Source organism: Knufia obscura (genome assembly GCF_036327395.1).
Source record: "Knufia obscura strain CCFEE 5817 isolate CBS 148926 chromosome Unknown scaffold_6, whole genome shotgun sequence".
Taxonomy (NCBI): Eukaryota; Fungi; Ascomycota; class Eurotiomycetes; order Chaetothyriales; family Trichomeriaceae; genus Knufia; species Knufia obscura.
The window spans coordinates 1,738,067-1,761,858 of record NW_027042692.1 but is presented as its reverse complement, the minus strand read 5'-3'; the positions used below and the strand labels follow the sequence as shown (position 1 = coordinate 1,761,858).

The 23,792-nt window shown below is 51.5% G+C and overlaps 5 protein-coding genes across 5 annotated transcripts; 4 read left to right on the top strand and 1 right to left on the bottom strand.

Moving 5' to 3' along the window:
• Positions 1 to 251: 251 nt before the first annotated feature.
• PMZ80_006139 (uncharacterized protein) lies at positions 252 to 4,720 on the top strand (the record flags this gene model as incomplete). The annotated part of the gene is made up of 3 exons (XM_064874552.1): positions 252 to 990; positions 1,142 to 3,822; positions 3,869 to 4,720. The coding sequence occupies 3 exons, from the start codon at positions 252 to 254 to the stop codon at positions 4,718 to 4,720; spliced, it is 4,272 nt and encodes a 1,423-aa protein (XP_064730274.1).
• Positions 4,721 to 7,967: 3,247 nt separating this feature from the next.
• PMZ80_006138 (uncharacterized protein) lies at positions 7,968 to 8,345 on the bottom strand (the record flags this gene model as incomplete). Its single annotated transcript, XM_064874551.1, has 1 exon — positions 7,968 to 8,345. One exon carries the CDS (start codon positions 8,343 to 8,345, stop codon positions 7,968 to 7,970), a length of 378 nt encoding a protein of 125 aa, XP_064730273.1.
• A 950-nt stretch (positions 8,346 to 9,295) lies between these two features.
• Positions 9,296 to 11,257, top strand: PMZ80_006137 (uncharacterized protein; the record flags this gene model as incomplete). The annotated part of the gene is made up of 4 exons (XM_064874550.1): positions 9,296 to 9,533; positions 9,591 to 9,797; positions 9,851 to 9,983; positions 10,036 to 11,257. 4 exons carry the CDS (start codon positions 9,296 to 9,298, stop codon positions 11,255 to 11,257), a joined length of 1,800 nt encoding a protein of 599 aa, XP_064730272.1.
• A 994-nt stretch (positions 11,258 to 12,251) lies between these two features.
• On the top strand, positions 12,252 to 20,344 carry GCN1 (translational activator of GCN4; the record flags this gene model as incomplete). The annotated part of the gene is made up of 2 exons (XM_064874549.1): positions 12,252 to 12,381; positions 12,423 to 20,344. 2 exons carry the CDS (start codon positions 12,252 to 12,254, stop codon positions 20,342 to 20,344), a joined length of 8,052 nt encoding a protein of 2,683 aa, XP_064730271.1.
• Positions 20,345 to 21,319: 975 nt separating this feature from the next.
• On the top strand, positions 21,320 to 23,482 carry PMZ80_006135 (uncharacterized protein; the record flags this gene model as incomplete). Its single annotated transcript, XM_064874548.1, has 1 exon — positions 21,320 to 23,482. One exon carries the CDS (start codon positions 21,320 to 21,322, stop codon positions 23,480 to 23,482), a length of 2,163 nt encoding a protein of 720 aa, XP_064730270.1.
• Between the last annotated feature and the right edge of the window lie 310 nt (positions 23,483 to 23,792).

Sequence of the window (23,792 nt, the reverse complement as noted above, 5' to 3'; positions counted from 1 at the left end):
GGTGTTCTCGAAAAAAGTTTCTGATAGTTACGGACTAGACTTACGCTAGCCCTTTGTAAGTGCAGCCGTAGTCAGACAGCGTATGAGTACGTTGGAGAATTAGTATCATTGGCGTCGAACAGACGACTCCCGACGCATGAATCTTGGCAAATCTAGTGACTTTTGTCAGGTTCCATCCTTAACCATCTGTCCTTCTCCGTCTAGCATTGCTAATTTGATATTGAGACACCGTTGAACGACTGCTGCTTCTGATGGCGGGCAAAAAGAAAAAGAAGCCCGCGGCAAACCCGGCGCGCGGCTTCGCAACAGTTTCTCTCCCTTCCAAGGCCAAGGACTCTTCTGATGTCGAGGAAGAAGCACCTTCCAAGCCGCAACAAGATGAAGTGAAGCAGTCGAGCGGGCCTATGGGTTCTTCTACCTCAGCCGGTCCAGACAAGCAACCGTCATCTGACGAGAAGACCGTGGAGAACATGACCCCTGAAGAGCTTGAGCAGCATCTCGAGCAGTCAGAGCTTGACCATCTCGTTGACACGCATGCTGCACGCGTCAAGTCAGATGCTGCTCGTCAGTTCACCAAGTTAGAGAACGAAAAGCGCCAATTGAGGCAGCTGGCAGATCAAGCCTCTGTGACTGGGCTCACTGAGCAGCTCATGAAGGAGATTCTATCTGATTTTTCACCTGGCTCTATTGAAGATCCCGCCAAAGGGCCCACGCCGACCGCTACTGAAGATGACATGCTGTTCAAGCTTTGGACGCTTCGTGAACTACTGATGCGGTTGCAGATGCCTTCTGTCGATGATGCACTTGCGCATGCTCTTTCAATATTTCGTAGAGCCGGAATGTATTCAGCTAACGACTATATTCCTGGCCTCAATGACACATTGATGTGGTACGCACGTACGCAAGATAGCATTACGTTGCCAGATTATGAGACGGCCAAGATGAAGGCCGAAGAGACTCATGTAGGGGTCCTTGACGAGATAGACACTGGTAAGCACATGTCCCTATGCTGAACCACAGGGATAGTAAGCTACACTAAGATGTTAGGTTTCGTCACATACGAGCACGCCAACAATCGAGGTTGAAGCTGAAGCGAATCTCCTAGATAGTCTGGGTCACAGCATGCTAACACATGCTACAGATTTCGCAATCGAAGGCAAGAAGCAGGACAAGGATAAAGATGACGCAAATACCTCCCCTTCGTCAAACACGCCGCAAACACCACAAAACGAGGTAGAACTCAGTGAAGCAGACGAAGTGCCTGATGACGACAAGGACCTTGACGACCCGAATGAGTTGATACACCGCTGGATCGATCTGCAAACATCCAAGTTCAAGCTCGAGCAGTTCACAGGTGCCAGATCCGCGAAGTATGAAGCCAAACACAAGAAGATCAAGGATCGGATAGGCAACATTGAGCGTGACATGCTCTTTGAGAACGATGTAGCATGGCAGCGGTGGGAACCTCATCTCAAAGATCTACAAATCGATGCTGGTCATGCGAAGAAGCAGGCTAAGCGCAATGAACGGTCCACCAAAGAGACCATGGAGCCCGCAGAATCGTCAAATGATGCTTCTGACACCGAGGAGATATTGGGTGGCATGTTCGGCGAAGAAGATGAGGTAGCTGGGCCACAAGCCGAGGTGACCGCGAATGAAGCTGTAAGTATGCGCGACTTCGGGACATGGACAGGTCTACACCCTCGCCGCCTGCTTGAGGAGGCCTGCAGTGACCTCATTAGTCGAAATGGCTTGAAGTTCCGCTCTCTGCTTACAACTTCCTTCTCATCGCGACTTCGACTCGATATTGGTTGGAAGTCAAGGACAATTGTGGATCAAACCAGCCGCTCGTGCCTCCCAGACGAGGTGGAGTTTCAGCAGAGCCATGCAGCTTGGTGTCTGAAAATGCAGAGTGTCGCCAGTAAGAACAGCGCGCAGAGCGAAGCATATCTGGGAACTCTGGCATTGTTCCTCTTGACCTCAGCCGGCATAGTCAGCTCAAAACTTCTTCAACGACTACCGAAGGTGTTCAGAGACGTTTTGTCAGACCTCGAAGAAACGCGAACCAATGCTACCCACAAAGACGATGTCAACACGCTGCAACATCTGCGCCGCATCATGCGAGCTACGACGGACACGACTCCATCCAAGGCAATAGATCAAGTTCAGGACCAACCACAAAGTGCGGCGGTAAAGCACAATGCGCGTAACCACTTTACTAGACATACCCCTGAGGCCGCGGTGCGTGCCTGGACACAACGTGCTGAGACCTTGTCCTTCGAGAAGATGCAGCAGGGAAGGAGAGATTTACCAATCTACAACTACAAGCAGGAGATACTGCAAGCGTTCGATAACAACCAGATCCTGATTGTCTGTGCAGATACTGGTGCAGGTAAATCCACTCAAGTACCATCCTATATACTTGAACATCATCTCAGCAACGGCGAAGACTTCAATATCCTGGTGACGCAGCCGCGGAGAATATCAGCTATCTCGATTGCGAGAAGAGTTTCATCGGAGCTCGGTGAAGGCAAGGACGATCTAGGCACGGCACGATCTCTCGTCGGATATGCAATAAGACTGGAAAGCAAGACAAGTTCTACTACTCGCATCATCTTTGCAACCACTGGAGTCCTCCTCCGCATGCTGCAAGATTCGCCAGACCTGGACCACCTCGATTGCTTGGTTCTCGATGAAGTTCACGAGCGGACCATGGACCTCGATCTTCTCTTCATCGTTCTGAAGCGTCTGCGTCAGAGGCGTTCAACACTCAAGATAGTCCTTATGAGTGCTACAGTCAACGCTGGCAAGTTTTCGTCCTACTTCGACAATGCGCCGGTACTCGATATCCCTGGGCGCACTTTTCCTGTCGAAGTCGGCTTTCTGGAGGACGCCATTGAGGAGACACTCGGCATACAGGCCGGCAGCAACGGATCACTTGATGAGGACCAGCCTCTGGCGGACACGGTGCCTGACAGTGATGAGCCAGACATGGCTAAGGACGAGCTGCCGGCTCTGGACAAATACAGTCCTGCAACCAGACGAGTTCTTGCTCAATACGATAATCAGAGAATCGACTACGAGCTCATAGTCAAGCTCACAAATGCAATTGCCACCAAACCCAAACTCGTTCAATACAGCAGTGCAATACTGATTTTCATGCCTGGTATTGGTGAGATTCGGCGCCTGTACAATCTGCTAGTGACCTCCCGGACCTTCTCTTCTGGCTGGGCAATTCATATGCTTCACTCCTCATTCTCTACACAAGAACTTGAACAGGCATTTGTGGTTCCGCCCGTCGGTATGCGGAAGATTGTTATTGCCACAAACATCGCGGAGACCGGGATCACAATTCCTGATGTTACTGCAGTTATCGACACGTGCAAGGAGAAGGTCATGAGATTTGATGAAAGAAGACAGCTTTCAAGATTGACTGAAGGGCTGATTGCTCGAGCATCTGCCAGACAACGCAAAGGAAGAGCTGCTCGTGTACGCGAAGGCCTTTGTTTTCACCTTGTCACCAAATACCTATTCGAACAGAAGATGCCAGAGCAGGCTACTCCGGAGATATTGAGGCTAAGCCTGCAAGATCCAATCTTGAGGGTCAAGATCTGGAAACTCGGACCTGCCGAGGAAGTCCTCGCAGCAGCCATTGATCCCCCATCTGGCAAGAATGTTCGAAGAGCAGTGGCCAAGCTGCAGGATGCAGGAGCCATAGATGCAGCAGAGCGATTGACACCACTTGGCGTCCTCCTAGCGAAGTTACCGCTGGACGTGGCGCTAGGCAAGATGGCGGTGTTTGGAGTGCTGTTCCAGTGCTTGGTAAGGACGATAATTGTGTATTAACGATATGCTAACCATTCGACAGGACGCCATCATCACCAGCATCGCCTCGTTTTCAACCAAGTCGATATTCATCGAGAAAGGTACGCCTAACGGGTCGACCTATACTTCTTTTACGAGGAGCGAGTCGGACTTCTTGACGATGTACAATGCCTATGTAGGATGGAAGAAAGCAAGCAAAGCCGCAACAGGCCAGCAATTTTGTCAGAAGTACCACCTCAGCCAGTTTCAGCTTCAGCAGTTGGAGGAACAAAAGGTGCAGCTTCTCATCAACCTCACGGAAGCCGGCCTAATGTCCCTCGATTCTGAGGAAAACGCGGCACTGCATCGTGCTCGCAACTCAAGATCTCGCTCGTCGTTCTTCGAGGTGCCCGGCAGGTATGACGGGCTGGCCAGCGACACTATGATTGCTGCGACGATAGCAGTAGCATTGTATCCGAAGGTCCTGAAAAGGGAGGGGCAGGGGTACAGAAATGTGTTCACAAACCAACAGCTCCAGCTTGCACCAACATCGATAAACAAGATTGCAGGCAAGCCACCGCCCTGGCTCGTCTATCTGGAGGCAACCCAGGCCAAGAATGGCAGGTTGAATGCATTCCACTCCTCACGCATCACGCAAGCCATGCTCGCCCTCCTGTTAGGGGAAGCTGATTTCAAGTTCTACGCAGGAGTGATTGAGATCGACAATGGGCGGGTAAGACTTTCGCTCCGGAGTGGGAAGGAAATGCTTGCACTTCAACAGTTGAAGCTACAGATTCACCGGGTGATCAACAGATTCCTTGCAAAACCACAAATTCCTCTTCAAGCGGCTGACCAGCGGTGGCTGGATTTGATGACAATTGCTTTTGACGGACCTCCACAATCACGAGTTCGTTGAACAGGAGCTTGACTCAAATTCTGAGCAAGACACTGTCGCTGCCTCGAAGACATGGCGTCCACCCCAGGATCACGTCCCAAATTCGCGGCTCATTCGCTGCATGATAGGTTATGCACCTCTGATGTGCATACGGAAGCCATGGTTTCAGGGCCGACAAGAATGGCCAATCAAGAGACAGAAGAGCATTCTCGGATAAAAGAACGTTGATCGAAACCGTCTTTCCAGATCGAGTCTATGATTCTGGGCGAGTCTACGAAAGGACGGTTGCTCAAACTGATGCAGTCTGCATCCCCGGCTGTTTGCATGATACATAAGCTGCCTTCCTGCATACAGTTGCTTCAAAAACATGGCGCATGCACAGATCGACGCCCGGCGTCTATGGACGAGCTCAGACACACACACACACTCCCACGAAAATTGCGGGAATTGCGAGCCAGACGCAGATGCTTTTGACGACAAAAGCTTGCAAGCCATGAAAGATGCCAGGACCTGCTGGCAAGCGACGGACTTGGTTGTGTGGAGATGGCAGCCAGGTGGTTCGTGGGCGAGCTTGACAGGCTGTTGCCAATGTGGCTTGTATGAGATCCACTTCCAAGGCGGTATCGACAAGGACTGGTATGGGGACTCTTTGCGCTTAGTGGATCTGCTTGCAGACGTGGCCGACCTTCCACCTATCATGCCAGCCACCTGTCTTTTCTAGCCAGCGGATGCAACGACCTCATCATCCTAGCCCGCTTCTCGTAGGGCCATTTCTCAACACAAGATCGAAATATCGCAAGCTGTCCCGGTCTTCGCAGAGGAGCACATGCCTCATCCAGATTGTGTTACGCATGAAATTTACAATTTGCTTACGATCATGATACTACTGTCCATCGATTATCTCTTCCGCTGCGGCTGCATTGCTCGCTTCCCGCCGGGAAATGTTCCATGAAATGGAACCAATTGTTGGAGCTACTGTAGATGAGAGTTCCTGCGAGTCATGAAGCGGTGTTGTCCTTCAGCGGAAGCGACTCCGGCAAGAAACATTAACGTATCCAAGTTGCATGAATGAACATCAAAATAAAGTGAGAGAAGCATGGTTGCGAGCAGCTTGCCATGCAAGGCTACCTCAAGAACCACATCTGGACGCAAAATTAAATTGTCCTGCGTCGCAGCTTGCATACGATCGACTAGACAGATCCGAAGCGAGGAACTGCATGCTTGGACCGATTTCAAGGCGTCGCTACTTGGGACATCAACGTCCTTCGTAAACTTGCGACATAACTTGAACGCCGTCGCCATTAGCATAAGGAAACAGAAGTCAATCAGTCATAGTCTTTGCAGGCCTTGCTGATCGCTGGCCATGATTACTTCTGTTCTCACCGCCAGTTGCCCCTTGCAGATGTGCAGGACCCTGGGTAGTCAAACAAAACCCGGAAAAATATATCGAATCATTTGAGCCACCATAGCATCTTGAGTACTCTAGAGTCGATTGCCCATGTCATCGAAAGGCAGCTCCTGACTTACAGTGATATCTCTCACTCCTACCGATGTCGAAGCAACGTCCCGCTGATCACAGTTACCTTCCACATCTGGTATGGAAGGTAGTAATGCAAGTCATCCCGATGACGCAAATCTCACAACGTGGAGGATACGCTTCCGGTACTCTAAAACCATGACAGCTCCTCGATTTGAACATGAACCAGCCACCAGCTTTCCGGCCGTTCAGACGGCGTGTGGTACATGTGAGCCGAGGAGCCCTCTTTCTTAGATTGTGGCAAAATGAGACCGTGGTCTCGGCACGGGTCGATGTGAAACAGCGCAAAAATGCTGATTGTGAACGTCTGTGCTTGACACTGAGACATGGTGCAGTGTTCTTTTGACATCGAGCGTCCAGGTACTGTTATCTAGTGCTCATTCAGATGTTATGATCAGCATCTTTGTCAACATGCACCTTCTCGACGCAGGTTCATAGCACATGTCATGTTCCGAGGCATCCTGCTCGCTAAAGGCCCGGTAAGGCCATCGTATCGCTGGCGAGCATAAGAGGTCCGTGCGAGACGATTGATAGCCAGCAGGAAGAATCAACGGATGAATAGCGATCCCCACTGCGGCAGGGAGGATTAGAACAGAGACGCGAAATGCGTAGCCAGTTAGAACTTGCATGCGTCGAATTCCGCGCGATTAGGCGCCCTCAGCCCACCCATCTTGTGCTGAAAGAGGTCTGGCGTCTTGACCAAGCGGTGTTACCATCAAAAATCCTCCGATAACGTTACACGGATTTCTTTCTCTTCGAGCCTCGACGAAATCGCAATGCTCCTCAAGAAATTTGAGTAGCGGTGATTGCTTGAGTAACCATTAGCACCTGTGATAGCATCACGAGTCAGTTTCTTGACTGGCATTAACCAAGCACTTCCATCCCAACAAAAGCGGGTGTGACATCCTACAGAACTGCTCTACGATACCAGTCCGGTGCAAGTGACGCGAAACGTTGGATATCCCAGTGCCGCAGAGATCAGGAATCGTATCTTGGCTAGATTTGAGCATCGTGTATTAGCATTACAAACGCGCAAGGAAGATACAGCGGTAAGCATGCTGTAGCTCAGATCCCGGCGTGGCTTGTTAGCTTGCCCGGGCGTTCACAGGTGATAAGTGCAGACCAACTGGCGAGAACTCCACTGTATGGAGTAACGTCTCATCATCGAGAACGAAAGCCACTTTTTGAGCCGGTGGGCTACTGTAGACTGGACTTTGAGCTAGCCGAGTGCAAACAACAAGAGGCTGGAGGAACGAGAGATGGACCCGTTGCTGACCCAGCTCAGCTCAGATATCCCGACAGTATCGAGCTCCTTGCTGCGAGAACGACCTCAATAATATCGACAACAGTTCACAGGGTTCTGGAAAGGCGAGCAATACCTGCAGCGGCCGAGCCATGAGGCTTGATTGTGCGAAGAATGGCATTGACACAAACCACGCGATGGGCTGTCTAGAGCCTGAGAGCCGAACGACAACTGGCACCAAGAACAAGGATAGACTTTAGCGCCTGATACTGGGCAATTCCTGGCTTACCTTACTCGAAAGCCAGAGAATAATCATTGCCAATCGCCAACTAGTCGGCGCAAAAGTGCGTGCTATTTACCTAGTTTAGCTGATCCCCTCTTTCGCTCTCCGTTTCGCCTGTGTCCTTGGCTGTCCTTGTAAGGTGCCAGTGTAGGAAGCTTCGTTGTTGTCTTCGGAGCGTGGTTTGTGTGTTCCTCTGTACCCCAACTCAACCTAAAATTTCCAGCCAACCCGCGGGCTCCTCGTCTTGGACTAAAGGTGGAATATCGCACTCGACAAGGCCACTCCCATGCCTTGATCCTTCCTCCACTTCTTTAGTAAAAGTCCACCCGATAAATCGTGTGTAAGACTTTGGTTTGTGTTGAGATATTCTCTTGATATCTCTGGCACCAGCTGCAACTTTGTCGACCTCCTCGCCCACTCTGGTTTTCACACCTTCGTTGACACTACTGCACCTCTTGCCTACCCGCCCGCTGTGCATCTGCGCCTTCTTTCTGGGCCACATCCAGGTCGCCTTCTTGATTGAGTCTCTGTCGCCTCGACTGCCAATCATGAACTGAGCGCCCGTCCACGCTCCACCTGACATTCCTCGCTGCTGCAGCTCTTCGGTTCGTCTCTCCTCCCGTACACACTTCCACCTCTTCAACCTCACGCACCACTCACTCTGTATCTGTCGAGCACTACACGTCTCGTCTGCAGCGTTGACGTGCATCCTCCTCCTACCTCCTGCTTCGCTTTGTTCGTTGCCTGGGATCTTCGGTCACTTCATCGATGCTGGTACTTGTGCATGTACTGATGCTTCGGTGGCCTACAGTTTGTGCTTAGCTCTTTTCAACATAGCCAGTCCAGTACAACGCCTTCCATTTTGAGCCTTGCAAGAAGATTCTGATACGAGGGACGAGACAACGAAGCTGACGACTACGATTTCACGATATTCACGACCATTGACGCGATTCACGACTATTTCCAGCAGTAGATCAAGGCAGCCGAGCAAGCATCGCCAAAAAGCACGCAACCGAGAATTCTTTCTTTGCCGTCATCGCATGCTCCTGTACAGACCCGATTAGTGCTCTCAGCGTGCAGCAATCATCCACTTTTGGACGTCAGAAATTGAACCTGTTCCTTCTCCTGCAGTAGGACTGGCATCACGAAAGTCAGCCTTGGACGACTATCAGGTCTCAATTCTTACTGCAAGACCACGGGGTGCTTTAAGCGTCGACCTACGCGTCCAGCACAGTCACGTTCACGGATCGCGAAAGCTGTATCTGAGGACTGCCCTGCTCGCGTCTCTGCATATAGATCAACGCGTCGTCCTTTGAAGAAGCAAGCAGCCTGAATACGTAGAGGTTTTGGCAAGTGTGGTTCGAAGTCTGTGCGCGTATCGGACCTCCCACATTCAAACAGCTCGCTTCTGCACCCGCAACAAGGTTTCTGCAGACTCTTTATCGGAGACCGCGTCTTGCAGATTTGTTGACTGCGTCGAAACCTGAACTTGAAAAGGCCTGTCCTTGACCTTACCCTTCACCGTCAGCCAACATGAATCCAGCACCGCAGTACATGGATCCCATGCATGCGCAGCCGCACATCTCTTCTGGTCCCTCCTACTCACACCCTGCCCCAACACATTATCAACCATATCCTCCGCAGCAGCCTATGCAGCCAACTTCACAGTATAGCTCAGGGCCAGGATATGGTACGCAGTACTATGGAGGGCCGGTCTCGTCGCCGCACGCACCAACGGGGCCACAGATGCAGTCCAACTTGCCGTTACCAGGTATGCTCGTATTGAGCGAACACAAGTATGAGAGCCTATACTGACATGCATCAATAGCCATGATGTCGAATCCTGCCCAACACGGGTACGGGCCCCCGGCCGGTGCACCGAACCATAGTTACCCTACACATCAGCCCTTCGATACAACCGGCCAAATTGCACCTCCTGGTATGAAGCCACGAGTCACTGCCACTCTGTGGGAAGACGAAGGAAGTTTATGTTTCCAGGTTGAAGCGAAAGGTGTTTGCGTGGCGCGTCGTGAAGGTAAGGTTAAAAGAGGCGCACACTACCAGGTTCAAGCTGACACAATGTCTCAGACAACCACTTCATCAATGGTACAAAGCTTTTGAATGTCGCTGGCATGACTCGAGGCCGGAGAGATGGCATTTTGAAGTCAGAAAAGATACGCCATGTGGTAAAGATTGGACCCATGCATCTCAAGGGTGTCTGGTAAGAGTGGACCTCATTCCAGATTCTGAAGCGGTTTCTAATGCGATAACAGGATACCTTTCGATCGAGCTCTAGAGTTTGCAAACAAGGAGAAGATCACGGATATTCTTTACCCGCTTTTTGTTCACAACATTGGTGGGCTGTTGTACAACCCAGAGAATAGCAGCCGAACAAACGCTGTGGTATCCGCTACCGAGCAGCGAAGACGTATGGACAGCACAGATTCGGGCCGAGGACCTCAGGCTGGACAAGCACCAGCGCTACATCACCACCACTCCATGCAAGGAAGCGTTGGTGGCCAAGTGCCGTCGACACCACACTCGATGACGAATCCATCGGCCGGTCCTCGACCAGGCATAGACCGAGCTCATACTTTCCCAACACCACCAACGAGTGCTTCCAGTGTAATGGGCATGGGCGCGTCGAACGGTTCATACGAATGGAATCAGCCAGGTATGGCGAATGGGGTGAACCCAACCCAACCCCTCTCAATTGATACAGCTGGTGGCATGAACAATGTACGGTCGATGCCAACCACGCCAGCGACAACACCACCCGGCCAAAGTGTGCCACAAGTGCAGCCATATTCGGGGCATCAGTCCTACGATGGCAAGCAGCATTACTACGCCACGACACCGAGCTCACAAACTGGGTATGCACAGCAGAACGGCAATCGATACGACAACTACAAAAGCGATATGGGCCCGCCAACAGCGCCTAACACCGGAACCACTGATGGAAGTCAGGGAGATCACAAGCAAGATTTCCATGCATCCCATCCAGGTTCTGACAGCGCTGACCACCATGAGAACGGCTATATGAATAGCAACGGTACATATGGCTCGACAAGACCAGAGTACGCTTATAATGCTGGACAAGGCCATCCGCAACTGTCACCAGAGATGACCAGTTCGCCACATCAAGCTGGATCGGGTCGTGGAACGCCTCGCACAATTCCCGGTGGTCAACCACAATGGGGAGGAGAATACAGAACGCCGCCACAATCGAACCCAGGAAGCATGTACAGTGCTGCGGGTGATTCGAGAAGTTCAAATGCTCCTGGATCTGTCAATGGCTATCCTACAACGGGATACAATCCCAACCAATCATTGAAACGACGCCGCGATGACGACGAGCAAGACGGACGTCCAAGCAGTCGAGATACTTACCAAACAGGATACGACACGAAACGACAAAAGGTCAACGAATCATTCGGAATGCCACTACATGCACCAATGCAAGCGATCAAGACTGGACCGATGTCAGGCAGATGATGAGCAAAAGTAGTGATTAGCGTGCGAAGTCGACACCCGATCTTTGAGGATCGAGACATTCTTTTTTGCGATGAAAATGATTTTCAAAAGCGCTTACGACTGAACGAAGGAGCAAGGACCCAAAAGACCTTAGGAACAATGCGTGCTTCCCAAAGCTGTTGATTATTGAAGACCGAAGACACGACCTTTACGATACGAATTTTTTTCCAGGCTCCGATACCACGAACCTCGCAGAGGAGGTGGTAACTCGCGGGCAAATGGTAATATACCGAGCTGCCGAAAATGATTACAGCAAGGGAGGCGCTGGATATTGCGATATTTGATGAGATATGATACACATAAGTTAAAGATGAACCACGAGTCAAGGATGGAATGGGCTATTGAGTTTTCTATGTTTTTGCCGCTGTTGGGCATGGCCTTGGTAGAGTGAGGAATGAGGACATGAGGATATGAGGGATGCTTCGTGTTGCGAAGGGGAAGGTAGTTGCAGTTCCTGTTCGGGCGGCGCATCAGTAGCCGTGGACAGAAGGTTGCTTGCTGGATATGCTTATTACAATTGAGCTTGATGGCTTCAATCATGCTTTGGTGCGGCTGGCAGGGTTCCAAAATGTTCTACAGCAGATGCAGATACAGATCGGAGCAGTCCACATTCACCACCTAACGACGAAATGCTTGACCAAAATTACAATGATGAATCTAATTCAAACCAGTCCAACACTAGGTCTCATTTGCTCAATCCGTGTGCTGTGTTCAAGACTTGGTGGCGTGTTCGTACTTCGTGCTGTGTGCTCAGAAACTTGAGGCTCACAGGCAGGAACACTTGGCCTTGACGTAGCTGCCTTAATCTTTTTCAGGTAAGTGGTAGGCGCATATACATGGTGGGCAAGTTCGAGCCGTGGCCGGAGTAAAGCCTACACAACATATTAAGTAGTGCTCCCAAACGTCGACTGCTAGATCACTGAGCACTCTTGGATGAGCACGCTCATGTATCAGCATGGAAAATGGAGTGGATGAAGTCCCAGCGCGGGACTCGCTGGAGGACCGAGTGCAAGAAATCCAAAGCAGTTCTACGAACCGACAGACCGATCTGCTGAGGACGCTTCTTACAGAATTGGAAGATGAAGGTAGGTTGTTTTCAGACGAGGTCACACCGGTACTAACGTAGCAGAAGCAAAAGAAGAGAAGATCTCACAAGACAACCTCGCCTTCCTCCCACACCTACTAGCAACATATCCTCGTCAGTTCGACCGCCAACCGCGAAAACTGGTTCAATCATGTCTACGAGTATACCTACGCTCAGATACATCCGGCAAGCTCAGCGCATATCTCGGCAACTTCCTCCTCAAAGAAAGCCAAAAGGCGGTCGTTGCGACAAGTAATGCCTTCGTCCTACTTGAGTGGTGTACCGTGGTTGAAGAAGAGCTGGCCAAACTGGACAACCTGAACGAGGCACTTCTTAGGCAGACCTGTACTGCCCAGGCTCTGTTACTCGACAAGTGCTTGGCCCCGGACACAAGAAGTGGGATCATGCATACTGCTTTGATTATTTCGAGGAGGGGGCTTAGGAAGCTGTTCCAATCCAAGCATAGTGAGGCAGCACTGAATGTGGTGGTGAAAGAGTTGACATCAGCGTCTTCCACAACGGCCAATGCAGGTCTCATCGGTGTTGTCGCGGGCGTGAGCGTGCGTCTGCCCAAGGTCAAGCCATTGTTTGAGGCGCATGTCAGCACAGTTCTGGATTGGTATACCAAGGTCGTTCTTGGATCGAAGACGGTATTACCGGAACAGCAGGTACATGGTCTGGATGAATTCTTTACCAGATTCGCCACGTCAGACACCGTAGAAAAGACCGTTGTGCCGACCATCGAGAAGGGCATTCTGAGATCTCCGGAGAATGTGCTGCGAGGTCCGATACCTGCTCTGGCAGAATCGCTACCGACGGAGATTGACATATCTCAGCAGGTCGCAGCCAAGTTATTGAAGCCTCTTCTTTCGTCTCTCGCTTCGACGAATGCCAATGTCAGAGTAGGCGCTGCTCAGAGTTTATCAGCATTACTCATCAGAGAACAAGATGCGGCGGAACTGGAGAAGATCGTGAAGGATCTGCTATCAAATGTCAAGTCGTCCAAGGCTGCTTCCTACGAGCTGAGGGGATTGATCTGTGATAGCTTGAAAGAAGTGAAGCCAGCACAGCCCATGTCTGTGCAGATCGTACAAGGACTTCTACCCATCGCTGCAAAAGAAGCGAACGAAAGTGCTCTGAGGCGCGAAGTTGCCGCAATAGCTGCTCACACCTCCTTTCTGCTCAGCAATGGCTTGTGGTCCAAAGATATGACCGACCCTATTGTGAAGGGTTGTGCAGAGAAGCGTGCACCATTCAAGAAGCTGTGGCTTACCGGCACAGCTGTAGCACTGCTTAATCTGACTGAGGTACCTGAATCAGGCCCTGGCAGGGACCTTGTTATGGCCGTGTTGAATGCCGCGGCAGATGCCTACGTCGAGATCTCACCCAAACCACTTCCAGCTGCCACGGCTGGCACCATCTCAATGGCTTACATTGTGCCTGCACTTGTCCAACATTCAGTCCTAGGACCCTTACTCAAGAGTACAAAAGCTAAGCTGGCACCTGATGCGACTGGCCTACAGCTTACCCAGCAGTCGTCATTCCTCCTCAATCCCCAAGTTTACACTAAGCTAAGCGCTGCTGACGATCAAAAATGGGCTCTGCATGCATTGCTTGGGGTTGACTCATATCTCGCCAATGCTGCGGCCAGCGGCAAAGCCGCTTGGGGCCGAGCTCTTCTGCACTTGCTTCTTGCACCAGAAAGTGATCCCCAAACACGAAAGACCACAGGCCAAGAACTCGCTCAAAGATACTTGACGAACCCTGCTGCGGTTGGCTCAAGTATTGTGCTTGGAATCTGGGGTTACTTACGAGAAGAGCAAACTGGCACCAAGAAGGCAAAGACTGAAGATGCGCCAACTCATCTACCCCTCAGACGAGCAGTGGCTTCAATAAGTCCGACGAAATCAAGTTGGTCGAAGCGCAACCTCGATCCACCACAGGAGACTCTACACCGCCAAGCCATATCTACAGTCGTCCTATATGGTCCCGACTTGATACCAAGTATCGAATGGGTGTCGAATTTGCTGGCCATCGGTGTTGACCCGGGCTCGCTAGCAGCGTCACGTACGGCCGAGCTCATGAGAGAGGTGCTGAATACGTTTGAGTCCGCAAAAATGGCACCACTGTCCGTCTTCGAGCGTGCTGCATGTCGAGCTGCTTCTACGTTGACGTTCGTCGCACCTGATCATATTGGGCCCGTCCTAGTGCGCCAAATCAAGGATGACCTTGATGCATCCCAACTGTCCAACCTTGGCCCAACCGAAGCAACTATTGCTAGAATGCCCGAAGGCGTTCTGGTAGTTGATCCACTCGCGAAGACAGATGGGGTCGTCGAAAACAAGAACGTCAAGGATTATGAAACACTGAAGTGGGAAGAGGAGCTGAAGACACAACTGGCCAAGAAGAAAGGTGCTCCCCAGAAGAAGCTGACGCCTGACCAACAAGCAAAAGTTGATGCTCAGATGAAGCACGAGAAGGAAGTACGTGAGCGAGTTCATGCTCTGTCGCTACGACTGCGGCGAGGCGCGGGCTTCGTGCATGCCTTAGCTGTCGGACCTCCTACAGAAGCTCGGCTCTGGATCTCTTCAGCAATCAATGCATTGGCACATGTTCTCGAGGCTGGCGGTTCGTTCTTCGTTGACGACGAGCTGATAGCAGCGTACCTCGTCTGCTCAAATTACGTTACCGATCGTCTTGGTGCTCTGCGACCATTCATTGGCGTGGCTACACTGAGAGCTCTCCACACTGTTGGTCTACCGACTGAGCTCGAGGTTGAGCCGTTGGAAGAACTTGCTATGCGAGTGCTCTATCGACTGCGGTTCGCTTCGGAGCAACGACCCTTTGACACACCTTCCTTGGCATATTCACTGCCTCTGATATTCGCCGTGCTCGACAATGGCAAGATTGGCAAGCCAGCTTCCGCAGAAGACGCTGATGCGCAAGTGCTGCTAGCACTGGAATTTTTGTCTTTCCAGATGAGCTCTTGTAGCGATGAACATCTACCACGGGCTGAGATTCTGCGGCGTTTGTTCTTTTCTATGCAGCGGTATCCTCAGCACTATCGTTTAATCAAGGACTCCGTCCTTGAGGTCTCTTCGGCCGTTGCCGCTAACATCACAGATGAAGAGAGGGATGTCTTGCTACACTCCACGACTTTGGCAGACGCCTCTGCCAGATCTGCAGCTCTGCAAGCCATCAATGAGCAGCTTGATTTGTCTGACATGGACTACTCTGTACACATCTGGCTAGCTTGCCAGGACGCAGAGGAAGACAACGCGAATACGGCACTGGAGATCTGGGAGGAGAGCGAATTCAAAATCCAGAGCGACTTGGTCGACCTATTACCAGCTTTCCTGAACGATCGAGCACGCTCAACTCGAACTGCAGCAGCGAAAGCGCTTGCGCAAGCTCTTATGGCGTTGCCCGAAAAGATTTCGCCAATGCGTACTTTGCTCCAGACAACGTATCAGCAAGAATCTCAACCGCTGGTGCCTAAAGCTGACAAACGAGGTATCGTGCAACGAGGTCAGCAGGTAGATCCGTGGGAGAAGAGAAGCGGGTTGGCTCTCGCATTCCAAGAATTGGCAACCGTACTGCCGAAAGACGATCTGCTGGCTTTCATGGACTTCCTCGTCTCGGACGGAGCATTGAGTGACCGTAATGCGACCGTGCGACAAGAGATGACTGATGCAGGAACCGCAGTTGTAACGAAGCGAGGCAAGGAGACCCTCGAGCCCATGATGAGCTTATTCGAGAAAATCCTGCAAGGGCCGAACGACGGCTCTGAGCAGTCAGATTGGGTGCAGCAAGCAGTCATTGTCCTCTATGGCTCAGTTGCGCGCCATCTACCCGCTGGCGATCCACGTCTGAAGAAAGTGCTGGAGAAATTGGTGAATACACTCAGCACACCCTCGGAATCTGTTCAGTACGCAGTTGCGAATTGCTTGCCTCCACTGGTGCGCGCTGCAGGTTCAGATGCAGACTCATATTTCCCAACTTTGCTTGATCAGCTATTCCAGAACAAGAACTATGGCGTCAGAAGAGGAGCAGCTTATGGTGTTGCCGGCATGGTCAAAGGCAAAGGCATAGCTGCCTTGCGACAATTCAGAATTATGTCCGCCCTGAGGGCAGCTACAGAAGACAAGAAGAGCGCTGATCGGAGAGAAGGGGCTATGATGGGTTATGAGCTTCTTTCATCTATCCTTGGAAGAACATTCGAACCTTATGTTGTGGACGTTCTGCCACAGCTGCTTGCTTGCTTCGGCGACCCTTCTGCCAACGTGCGTGAGGCCTGCCTCCATACAGCCAAGGCCTGCTTCGCAAGCTTAAGTTCGTTTGGTGTGCATAAGGTATTGCCACAGTTGCTGGAAGGTCTCGACGAGACACAGTGGCGAAGCAAGAAGGGCGCGTGCGATCTGCTCGGAGCAATGGCGTACCTCGACCCTCAGCAGCTGGCGCAAAGCTTGCCAGATATCATTCCGCCACTTACAGAAGTACTCACAGACTCTCACAAAGAAGTGCGAGCGGCGGCAAACAGCAGCTTGAAGAGATTTGGCGAGGTCATCAGTAACCCTGAAGTCAAGAGTCTGGTCGACATACTCCTCAAGGCCCTCAGTGACCCGACCAAGTACACCGAGGATGCTCTTGACGGCCTGATCAGAGTGTCCTTCATCCATTACCTTGATTCGCCATCGCTAGCACTAATCGTACGTATCATCGAACGAGGTCTCAACGATAGGTCATCAACGAAACGAAAAGCGGCTCAAATCATTGGCAGTCTGGCTCATCTGACGGAGAAGCGAGATATCGTCACGCATCTTCCGATCTTGGTTTCCGGCCTGCGTCTTGCAGCAATCGATCCTGTTCCAGCTACTCGTGCCACCGCCTCCAAAGCACTTGGAAGTCTAGTCGAGAAGCTTGGCGAGGATGCCTTCCCAGACCTCATTCCCAGCCTCATGGGCTCACTGCGCACAGATACTGGTGCTAGTGACCGTCTTGGTTCAGCTCAAGCGCTTTCTGAAGTCCTTGCTGGCCTCGGTACAATGCGTCTGGAGGAGACACTGCCGACAATCCTGCAAAATGTGGCAAGCGCGCGAGCAGTGGTACGAGAGGGATTCATGACGCTGTTCATTTTCTTGCCAGCATGCTTTGGAAACAGCTTCGCTAATTATCTGGCTCAAATCATTCCGTCAGTCCTTAGTGGGCTGGCAGACGATGTCGAAGCTATCCGAGAAACTGCGCTCCGTGCTGGCCGATTGCTTGTCAAGAATTTCGCCACGAAGTCGATTGATTTGCTTCTACCAGAGTTGCAACGTGGTTTGGCTGACAACAGCTACAGAATCCGACTTAGCTCCGTTGAGCTCGTTGGTGATCTTCTATTCAATCTCACTGGTATCACTGCTAATGCGGAAGCTGACGAAGATGATGACACTGCTGCTCAGGCCGGACAGTCACTGCTCGAAGTCCTCGGTGAAGAGCGACGAAACAGAGTGCTGTCCTCGCTGTACATCTGCCGATGCGATACGTCTGGTTTGGTACGTACTGCTGCTGTGGCGGTATGGAAGGCACTGGTTGCGACACCGAGAACGCTGCGCGATATAGTCCCAACGTTGACGCAAATGATTATTGTTCGACTTGGCTCTACAAACGCCGAGCAGAAACACATTGCTGCCAATGCGCTTGGAGAAGTCATCAGGAAGTCTGGTGAGGGCATCTTTACCTCTTTACTGCCGACTCTTGAAGATGGACTGCAGACTTCAACAGATGCAGATAACAGACAAGGTATTTGTATTGCTCTGCGTGAGGTCATCACCGCTGCCAGTCCTGACTCAATCGAGGACAATGAGAAGAAGATTATTGGTATCTTACGGACGGCACTTGTCGACAATGATGAGGATGTCCGTGAAGCTGCGGCCGAAGCGTTCGATGCTCTACAGGCAGTAATCGGCAAGCGAGCTGTGGACCAAGTTCTACCGCATCTTCTCAACTTGTTGCGGAGTGATGACGAGGCCGAAAATGCATTGTCTGCGTTATTAACGCTGCTCACTGAACAGATGCGAGCCAATGCCATCCTACCAAACCTCATCCCAACACTACTCACCACACCAATATCCGCATTCAACGCAAGAGCATTGGCTTCACTTGCCAAGGTGGGAGGTGCAGCTATGAACCGCAGGATACCCACTATGCTCAATAACCTAGCCGACAACATTATCTCGTGCAAAGATGACGACCGTATGACCGACCTCGAAACAGCGTTTGACGCAGTACTCTGCTCAGTCGATGAATTTGATGGTCTCAACACTGCTATGAGTGTGATGCTACAAATGATCAAGCATGATGACCACAACCGACGAGCGATCGCAGCGACACATCTAGCTGCCTTCTTCAACCACGCTGATGTTGACTACTCGAGATACAACCAAGATCTCATTCGAGTTCTTCTTATCTCATTCGACGATCGTGACAAGGCGGTGGTCTCGGCAGCATGGACTGCATTAAGCGCATTGCAAACACATCTGCGCAAGGAAGAGATGGAGTCGCTGACTACATCGACCACAACGATTATGAAGCAAGTTGGTACACCGGGTCACAATTTGCCGGGCTTCATGTTGCCGAAGGGTATCCAGCCTGTTCTGGCAATCTTCTTGCAAGGTCTCATGAACGGTACAACAGATCAGCGTCTGCAGGCAGCAAATGGTATCTCAGATATGATCGACAAGTCTGCGCCGGAATCGCTGAAGCCGTTCGTGACACAAATTACTGGTCCCCTAATTCGTGTTGTCGGTGAACGATCAATCGACGTCAAGACTGCGATCATCCACGCTCTCAATCAACTTCTCGACAAGATACCTGCTTTCCTTCGACCTTTCCTACCACAACTGCAGCGGACATTCACAAAGTGTATCGCTGATCCTACGAGTGATGTACTTCGCACTCGAGCTATCCGAGCGTTGAGCACCCTGATCACGTTGACACCACGTATCGATCCTCTCATCACAGAACTCACGACCGGTGCAAAGACAACAGATACTGGAGTGAGAAATGCGATGCTCAAAGCACTTCAGGAAGTAGTGTCGAAGGTTGGTGCCAACATGTCCGAAGCCTCGCGTGATGCAATTCTGGGCCTGATGGACAGTCAGAATGCAGAAGCAGATGAGATGGTGACTGTGCTGGCCAAGCTTCTCGGGTCCATGGTCAAGGTGTTGCCTGCTGCGACTGCGAATCAACTCATCAAACAGCGTGTATTGATTCAGCCAGCCACTCCGGCGTCAATACTGGCTCTCAATGCTGTACTTGCGGAGAACGCAAAGGTACTCACCGATACACATCTCGATGAGGCACGATCAGTCCTGCAGACGAGTCTGGCGAATGGGCCGACATACATCCAACACAACGCCGTCCTTGCCATTGGCAAGTTACTGCTGATATCGCCCGACAGCAACGACGACACCATAATATCCGATACCGCGGCCAACAAACCACTAATCGACACTCTCGCCTCAAAAATCAAACAAGGCAACGACATCGACACACGCCGTCTCTCCCTAGTCGTAATCCGCACCCTAAGTCGCCGCCACAACACCCACATGCGCCCTTACATCCCGACCCTCCTCCTCCCCGTCTACCAATCGCTCCGCGACCCCGTAATCCCCATTAAACTCGCGGCGGAGGCCTGCTTCATTCAGCTGTTCGATGTCGTGGAGAGCGAATCCGCGGTGTTCGATGAGGTGATGGGCAGTGAGGGGATGAAGAGGGAGATTCCGCCGCAGATGGTGAGGGCTATTGGGGAGTATATGAAGAGGGTTGGGTTGAAGCTTGGTGGGCAGAAGAGGGAGCAGAGGGAAGCGGAGGGGGGTGTTAGGGGGAATTTGGGGCTGGGGAGTGATGAGGTGGAGGATGAGAGGGAGGTTTGGAGTGTTGGGAGGGTTGAGGTTGAGGGTGGTTTTGGAGATGATTGAGAGATTGAAGAGGGGACTGGACGGGTGCGATGGTGTGTACAGAGATGTTGGTGTCGATACAGCATACATAGAGTACAAAGCATGACATCCTGTCACGAGGCAGACGAGGATAATGCGGTACAGCATAGCATAGCATAGGAATCGAGCATTTTTTGTATCGCAACCGAAGCTCCTTCTCATAAGTGTTTTATGGCACATGCCTTGTTCTTAAGCTGCGGGCTTGCATAGTGAGTCTGGAAAATTCGCCGTAGTATAACTATTCTTACTGCCAGTGACTTCCCCAGCTTAGAAAGTAGTTTCATCCTTTCTTATATTTTCTGATCACCAACTGTACTGGAGGCTGGAATGTTTAATAGCTATGATGCACATAGACGCGATGCGGCAACGAGAACTCTACCAAAGCCATTGGGATTAAGGGAGCAGCACAGTTGTCGGCGCGTAATACATGCTGGTAGACCAGCCTGTTCCGCCGCGTCCTTGCACTACTTGATAACCATCTGCTGCACTTGCCCAAGAGCAGTTGCATGAATTCAGGTAATGTGTTGCGTCACGCAGCCGCTGGTAAGATAGAGTCAGGGAAAGTGCGTTTGGAGGCTCGTCGGAAGCTTCTCTGGGCTTGATTACCTCATGAATTCTCACAACACCGTGTGCCGTGTCGACGACCAATCTGGCCGTAACTCATTCGTGTTGCAAAATCAACGACTTACATTGATTGAACAGATTATGTAACCACTCATCGAATAGGTGATGAAGATAAGCGAGAGATGTACGCCATCAACTTGGCTGCTTCGCTACCGCCAATGGCATTCGAACAGAACGACGAATCTGCCCTACCGTAGGCGAACACGAGCTGTCAGCCTGGACGTTCTGAAGCACCAAAAGGCATGAATCTCGCATTCCAGCACTTACAAGAGCACGTCATGTCGCGAGTTCATGGCCTTCACTTCACGATGGAGCTCACACTGCTACGCAAGCATGGAAGAGCGTCGGCCATCTGACACGTATAGTTCCGATTCACCAAGAGTGAAGCGCCGTCCGGTCCCGATCCAGGCCCCAGAGAGGCTTCATGGCACTGTTGACGAGCAAGATCCATCCCTCTTACGACGGATAGGCTACTGGTCTATGTTCGTATTGGTTGCAGGAATTATTGTTGAACTGGCAGGTGTGGCATTTCTGGTCTTCTTGTGGACAAATCCTACTGGGTATACGACTTACAGGAAGATCATACTCGCCAACTGGCTCACCCGTTCCATTACATTGTCGGCCCTTGCTATCCGATGGGCGGTCTCTGCTCAGGCTGCTACGGCGGCCTCGATGCTCGCGGCAATCGTGTTACATAAGTCTAGAGTTCCGTTGCCAGACGCCGCTGCCATATCCCTCATTCGCTTCGCTGCAAGCGGTATACATAATCTGCTCCTGCCACTTCTAGGTACTCTGAAGCTACGGGTTGGTTGTTTGATCTGGTGTCTGGCTCTGGTCATGACTACCACAACACTTCTACTTCAATTCACATCCACTGTCCTACTGTCTGATGTGCAGCTAGATATGATTCAAGGCAATCCGACCGAAACAACCATCAATGCCATGTGGAGCGACAGCTTCGGTGCAGTCGAGGATTTGGGGTTCGGCTATACCCAGACTGAGTCAGATCTACTTACAAGAGCACCAACGATGTATCCTACCTTTGCCGAACTCCGAAACCCTGCATATTTTGACAACTACATCTACGACACGAACACTTCGTACCGCGGTCTACTTCCAATTCCAGATGCACAGACTCGTTCCATGATCAGACGATACGAGGGACCGGCAGCGGTCATTGATACAAGAACAATCTGTATCAAACCAGAGTCAATAGATATCGATATTAGTCTTTTTCTCGACGTCGCCCTTAATGACTTCCAAGATGGGAACAACGTGTATGTGAGGGGCCAGATTGGATTCACTCAAGATATGGAGCCCAACGAATATCTGGAAGACCCAAGGATGTCCATACCTTTCAACTGTACAGCGCCTCTGCCGGTTGCCAGCACGATACAGTCCGGGAAATTGGATTCAACTACTTCATACTCAGCCGAGCCAGAATGGCCAGTGGCGATTTGTCCTGTCCCAGTAATCGATCCCATAAAGCTACCGATCGATATCTGGCAAGGTTTACAGGGTACCTGGAGTGCGTATCTTGTGCTTAACACGACTGGAAGCCTCGCAAGCTGGTATGCCGCGACCAATGGCTCCAATACCTCGTGGCAGACAGTACAGACCAGTGGCCAAGACGATGGTGAATGGGCTATCTGGGCAGGACCTTATGGACCCCCAGCAGCACTAGCCCTCAGCATGTGCTTCTACAGTCATGCCTCCAAAGACCTTAGGATCTCTGCATCCTCCGACACAAACCATACCGAGGCCACAATTTTCTGGGACCCCAAGACTGCTTGGTTCGACACCACGAACATACGCCACAGCTACGGCCTCACATCCACAACCTCGAGCACCGAAAACACCTCGCCAGCCCAATACGGTCAACTGACCATGACCCCATTAACACCCGAAGACCTCAGCTTCAACTACACCTTCGACTACAAAAGCAACTCCGACCTCTTCTGGAACCGAATCCCCGGGCAGTTCCCAACCAATATCTCCACCTTCCTCTGCCGGAAATGCTACAACCTCGACAGCCGTGGCAACAACCACATGCAAACCATGACCGCCACAACAACAGCGATCGTCAACGATGTGCTCCGTACGACCCGCCGTCCCGCCCTCGCAGTGCAAACGCTCTTCACGCTCCTCAGCACGATGCCGTACTACGACCAGCTTATGGCGCTCGATGGCCCGCTGGACGCGACGTACGTCCTTTTCGAGGAACGGCTGATGGCGAGGTCGTGGATGGGGTTAATGGCCGTGCTGATTGTGTTAGCGGTTCACTTACTGCTCTTTGCGCTTGTGCTGGTGTTGTTCTTCCTGGGTACTGCGCGGAGCACGGCGGGATTTATTGGGAATGCGTGGGTGGTTGTTGCGCAGGTGGCGGTGCATGAGCGGGTGAGGGGCTGGATTGGACGGGCTACGGGTTTGGATGATGGTGCTGTGGAGAGGTATCTCGAAGGTGGTGGGAGAGCGAAGGAGATGGTTCAATTGTGATTTCTGGAGTGTATAGCATTATCAACGTCGAGGAGTAAGTATGGTAGGTGTGAAAACGGGTGCCAACGAGCGGGTAGCTTATGCTTCGTGACAAGATGGTCGGTCATCAGAAGACGCGAAGGTGGCCCGAAAACACACACTGATGAGGTGGGCATCACAGGCGTTACCGGTCATGCGCAGTGGTCGTGCATACGTGGTTGATATGCTCAGACAGAGACCTTCAATTACTCGCGATCTGATTGGTCGGGGCGTACCTGGGATCAAGACTACCTTGATCGCTTGATTGTGGGAGGACGTTTTGTCAGCATTG